Here is a 6000-nt window from a genome sequence, read left to right on the forward strand (position 1 = left end):
AGAGACCAGGAGCCTCCCCGAGGGAAGGGAAAGTGCAGCAAGTCAGACTGAATGTCCTGTTCCAGACCCTCCTGTGGCCCAGGTCCAGCTTCCCCGCACCCTTGCCCCACCCTCCTTGCCTCCTCACCCCCCCCACCCCATCCACTTGCACTTCCATAGGCCCACTACGATGTCTTGCTCTTGGCAGCTCACGAGATGCGTCAAATGGCAGAGCCCAGCATGCCCACGGCACACACCAGTGGGTCAGCCCGCTGCGTCTTCAGGCGGCACCAGCGTGTGGCTCCCGCACCCGTGACCACACCCAGAAAGCCCGTAAAGCAGGTGATGGCCCCAAAGATGAGACTGTGGGGACAGAGGACAGTGGGGCATGAGTTGAGGGGTCTGAGGCTGAGGGGCTCTCCCGTCCGAGGTTCCTCACCAGCTCCAGGCCCACCCCACGGGGCCCCACCTGTCCTTGGCTCCACAGGGCGGGCTGTTGCACGTCTCTGCTGTCTTCTGCACAACTTGGGCACGGTGCAGGTAGAGCGGGATCCACATGCCCAGGGCCCCTGTGGCGAAGGAGACAGCCGACGTGGCCAGGGAGGAGAAGACGTAGCTGCGGCTGGGGAGAGGCCAGGCAGTGACACTGAGCTCAGGGACCTCCTTCAGCCCCCATAGCAGCCCCATGCACTGGGGAACAGGAGGCCCCAAATGCCTCGTCTTACAGGCTCCAGGGGTGAGGGTTCAGGCTGCAGGAATAATCGATTCTAGGGGCCAAAATGTCCCTCCTAGCACTGAGACAGCAGAGATGGTGGGGTGCCCTGCAGGGAGAGGCCCTCTCATCAGCACCCTTCCCTCTTCCCACCAGACCCCTTCCCACGGTCCTCACTTTCGAATCAGGGCCTTCATATCTCGGAGCCATGAGGTCCGGGTCTTGAGCTGGTCCCCGAGTTGGTCGGCATGGCCCCTTTTAGTGGCTGGGACCAGGATGAGGATGAGTGTTCCTGTGATCATGCCCAGGACAGGGGACACCTGCCAGGGAGCAGGAAGTTAAGACACCAGGGCCCAGTGAGCCTCGTCCCTGCTGCAGAAGGAGGGACTCAGGCAAGGCGTGCCTTCTCTAGGCCCTAGGGGTCTCCCCCCTGAGCTGGTATCTGCCCAGTCTTCCTAACTGGGCTGCTGAGAAAAGCTGGGGCTGAGATCAGTCAAGAGACTGGAGGCTTGAGATGGACTGTCCAGACCAGGGGCAGGACCAGAATGGGGAGGGTACAGGGAAGCCGGGCAGACTGAAGGAAGAAGGAGGGGTGGGTGAGTGGAGCGGTGGATGGATGGATGGAGAAGAGATGGCTAAAGAGGTGGATGGAGAGATGGACAGAGAGAGGGAGGGAGGGAGGGACGGACGGATGGATGGACAGACAGATGGACAGATGGATGGACAGACGAATGGAAGATAAGTAGATAGCCAGATGGGATGATGACTTCAAGGGAGGAGATAATTCCTGGAGAAAGTTCCCCATGTAGGTTCCTCAGTCGCGGGGCCCTGGGAAGGTGCTGTCTGGATATGAAATGTTGGACTGACAGATCAGGTGGGCTGGCATTTGGTGGGGGGCCCATGCAGGCCCCACAGAGGCTCATAAACCCTTTTGGATCTTCCCTGTGTCCAGCCCATTTTCCAGAACAGAACTTCCAAAGCCCCAGGCTTCTCTCCGGATGGGAGGGTGACATCCTGGCAGCCTGGATTCCATCTCACCAGCCCCACAGAACAATCTCCCTCATGCCCCCGGGACTGGGAGCCCCTGGGTTGGGGAGTTCCTCTGCCTGCCGCCTCCCTCTCACCCTCCCCCCCACCTGTCCCCCACCCACACTAAGAAATTCCACGGAGGCCACTTCCTTCCTGCTTTTAGGAAAAAACACTTTGTCTTAAGCTTCCGCTCCTCCGAGAGACTGGGGATCTCTGTTTCCTCCGATTGCACTGTCCTGGGGCCTTGGTAACTTGCCCCAAACCCAGCGAGACAGGAAGTGGCTCCAGATCCTGGGGCCCCCACACAGAGGTCTTGTCCCAGCCTTACCCTAGCACAGTGCCAGGGCTGGAAGCAGGAAGCTCCGCCATGGACCTGGAATTTCCTGACGTGGTGGGAGAATCCTTGATTCTCTCAACCTGGGACTCCCGGGCGGGAGATTCCAACCCTCAGCCTGGGGTCCTTGAGGGTGGCAGGGCTGTGTCTGGCTCCGACACCTCAATCTGACACCTGAGCGCTCTGACACCTCAATCTGGACTCATCTGGAAGGGCAGGGATTTCAGAGTCCAGGCAGCTGGGGGAGGAATCCTGGAAGCCTGTGTCCTAGCCTGGGATACAACTCTGGGCAACCCTGGGGCGAGGTCTGGACTGAAGAGTGTCCTCGTGGGAAGGGACGTAGGCCTTACCCGCAACGCCCAGTGCCAGTCTCCGGCTGCCTGCTTCACGCTGGAGCCAGTGATGTAGCCCAGGCCACTGCAGAGAAAAGACACACGTCAGGCTGAGCAGAGACAGGGGCTGGGGACAGGGAGTGCCTGCTGGTCTGCAAGGCAAGCTGCCCACCCTCCCCACCCAGCCAGCTGGCCAGGGAGCAGGTCCAGGCATTTCTCAAAGGCTGATCACCTACATGTTGAGTTCTCTGAGGGCGCCCACCTGGGCCAGAACCCCAGGGAGTGGGAGCACTCAAAAGTCCAAGGGAACCTTGCCCAGATCCTCACCCAGCCCCTGGCATCTCCAGCTCTCACCTGCCCAGTGGGATGGCGAAGTAGAAGACGGACAGCATGAGCGTACGCGTGTTCTTGGTGAAGAGGTCGCCAATGATAGTGGGGGCGATGGTGGAGTAGCTGGCCTCACCGATGCCCACCAGTCCCCGGGACAGGACCAACAGCCAGAAGTACTGTGGGGAGGGGTGGAGGATGCTGGGGGACCAGCTACCCATTGTCTGCCTCTCATCCCTTGTTCCCACTTTGCTCTCTCCCCCTGCAGGGCCCAGGAGCCAGGAGAGAGAAGGGTGAGGGTGCTGGTGGGCTGCACCTCCGTGAAGACCACCTCCCCCGGCCACTCTGGGCCTCAGTTTGCCCCTCTGTATAGTGGGTCTGACGGGGCCAGGACTATCCCAGCTTGAGAGTGGGATAGCCTGGCAGGCCCCTCTGTCCTCATAGGCACTGGGGACACAAGCCTATGTCTCCACTACTCCACCAACTGGGAGACCTCCTCCCTGGTTCTGACTCCACTTCGGGAGCCTCAAGCCACCACCCTCCACTCTGTCCCCCTCCCATGCTGGGTGGCTGGGCCAGCCCTGGCAGCACTGAGGGCCCAGTGGGGAGTGGGGAGTTGGCAGGGAAGCCCAGGGGACCCAGAACCCCTCCCCCTGTACACATCAAAGGGCAAAGCCTGGCTGAGCGGGGAAGCGTGGGGCCCTGCCAGCTGCTGGTAGCATGACCCCTTTGATGTGGACCTGCTCCCTCCGTGCCCCAGCTGCCCGGGGCCTGAGAACCCAGCCTGGTCATCTTTCCCCAGCCCCACCCTGGCCACCCATCTGGCCAGCATCGCCCACGTCCAGCCCTCCCCCGGGTCTCCCTGACTTCCCTCCATCTGCTCACCTCGCTCCTGGCTGCTGTGCCTGCAGGTGCTGCCTGGGTTGACCCATCTCTGACCCCTTCATGCTTCTCTCCTCCTCCTCCCTCTCCCCATCTCCCTATTCGCCCTTAGCTCCTTGCCTCTGTTTCTCTTCCTGGCAATCACCTGCCTACAGCCTTGGCCTGTTTTTCTGTTGGGTCATTTGTCTCTTTTGCATTGATTTCTTCTTTTTTTTTTTTTTTTTTTTTTTTTTTTTTGAGACGGAGTCTTGCTCTGTCACTCAGGCTGGAGTGCAGTGGCGCCATCTCACTTACTGCAACCTCTGTCCCCCAGGTTCAAGTGATTCTCTTGCCTCAGCCTCCTGAGGAGGTGGGATTATAAGCACCCAGCACCACACCTAGCTAATGTTTGAATTTTTGTAGAGACAGGGTTTCGCCATGTTGGCCAGGATGCTCTTGATCTGCCTGCCTCTGCCTCCCAAAGTGCTGAGATTACAGGCGTGAGCCACCACATCCGGCCCTCTGTGTGCTTTTAAAGAACAAACATGAGGCTGGGCACGGTGGCTCATGCCTATAATCCCAGCACTTTAGGAAGCTGCGGCAGGAGGACTGCTTGAAGCCAGGAGTTTGAGACCAGCCTGGGTAACATAGCAAGCTCTTGTCTCTACAAAAAAATTGAAAATAAGATAAAAATCAGGCCAGGCACGGTGGCTCACGCCTGTAATCCCAGTACTTTGGAAGGCCAAGAGTTCAAGACCAGCCTGGTCAAGACGGTGAAGTCCCATCTCTACTAAAAATACAAAAATTAGCCGGGCGTGGTGGCGGGTACCTGTGATCCCAGCTACTGGGGAGGCTGAGGCAGAGAGTTGCTTGAACCCAGGAGGTAGAGGTTGCAGTGAGCCAAGATTGCACCACTACACTCCAGCCTGGGTGACAGACTCCATTTCAATATATTATATAAATATATAATATAAATATATATTCAATATATGTATTTTTATATGTATGTCAGCAGGACATCATGGTGCATCCTAGCTACTTAGGAGACTGAGACAGGAGGATCAATTGAGCCCAGGAAGTCAAGCCTGCAGTGAGTTATGATCACACCACTGCATACCAGCCTAGGTGACAGAGCGAGACCTGGTCTCAAAAACACCTTTAAGGCTGGGTGTGGTGGGCTCACACCTGTAATCCCAGCAGTTTGGGAAATAAAGGCGAGTGGATCACCTGAGGTCAGGAGTTCGAGACCAGCCTGGTCAACATGGCGAAACCCCGTCTCTACTAAAAATACAAAAATTATCCGGGCATGGTGGCAGGTGCCTATAATCGCAGCTACACAGGAGGCTGAGGCAGGAGAATTGCTTGAACCTGGTGGTGGGGGAGAAGGTGGCAGAGGTTGCAGTGAGCCAAGATTGCGCCATCGCACTCCATCCTGGGCGAAAGAGCGAAACTCTGTCTCAAAACATTTAAAAATAAAATGAACATGAAAGGAAACCCTCCACGCATCTTATCCTGTAACTTGCTTTTGCCCCCTCATTCTTATTTTTTTGAAATCCATTTATGCTGGTTAATTAAGATCTAGTTCATTCTTTTCCTATTGAGTCTCACAGGGCCGGGCACAGTGGCTCATGCCTGTAATTCCAGCATTTTAGGAGGCTGAGGTGGTAGGATCACCTGAGGTCAGGAGTTCGAGACTAGCCTGGTCAACATGGTGAAACCCCATCTCTGTTAAAAATACAAAAATTAGCCAGGTGTGGTGGTGGGTGCCTGTAATCCCAGCTACTTGGGAGGTTGAGGCAGGAGAATCGCTTGAACCTGGGAGGTGGAGGTTGCAGTGAGCCAAGATTGTGCCATTGCACTTCAGCCTGGGCAACAAGAGCAAAACTCTGTCTTGGAAAGAGTCATATATACCATTAAACTGTGCACACCAGTGATGGTCGTTTAGATTGCTTTCTTTTTTTTTTTTTTTTTTTTGCTATTACTGTTCTTCTTACATGCATGTATCTACAAGCTGGAGTTTCTCTCTTGGGTGTATGCCCCAAGCAGAAGGCTGGGCCATGGGAGATACATGGAGTTTTACAATATCCTGCCATTTCGCTCCCCAAAGAGGTTCTACCAATTTACACTCCCACCAGTAGGGCTGGAGTCCCCGATTCCCCACAGCTTTGATCACACTTGGTACTGTCAGCCTTTTTAATTGTTGCCAATCTGACGGGTGTGAAATGGGATCTCGTTGTTCTAATTTGCATTTCCCTGATTACTAGGGAAGCTGAGCACTGTTTCTTCTTACATGTATTGGCCATTTGGGTATTTTCTCCTGAAACTGTAGCTATCCCTTGCCCATTTTTCTACTGAGTTATTTGTCTTTTTCTTGTTGATTCATAGTTCTAGTTTTTTTTTTTTTTTTTTTTTTTTTTTTTTTTTTT

At 55.4% G+C, this 6000-nt stretch overlaps 1 protein-coding gene across 1 annotated transcript in view; it reads right to left on the bottom strand.

Moving 5' to 3' along the window:
* The window catches only part of SPNS2 (SPNS lysolipid transporter 2, sphingosine-1-phosphate), a gene marked incomplete at its 5' end in the record, with an annotated part of 42742 nt that overhangs the window by 5334 nt on the left and 31408 nt on the right, over window positions 1-6000 (bottom strand). Inside the window, 5 exons of the mRNA XM_017860210.1 lie at window positions 210-342; window positions 449-601; window positions 869-1011; window positions 2405-2471; window positions 2741-2892. Of these exons, the coding sequence (XP_017715699.1) occupies window positions 210-342; window positions 449-601; window positions 869-1011; window positions 2405-2471; window positions 2741-2892 (648 nt within the window). The remainder of the gene's footprint in view (window positions 1-209; window positions 343-448; window positions 602-868; window positions 1012-2404; window positions 2472-2740; window positions 2893-6000) is intronic.

This window comes from Rhinopithecus bieti, unplaced genomic scaffold, assembly GCF_001698545.2.
Source record: "Rhinopithecus bieti isolate Rb0 unplaced genomic scaffold, ASM169854v2 scaffold_54263, whole genome shotgun sequence".
Taxonomy (NCBI): domain Eukaryota; kingdom Metazoa; phylum Chordata; class Mammalia; order Primates; family Cercopithecidae; genus Rhinopithecus; species Rhinopithecus bieti.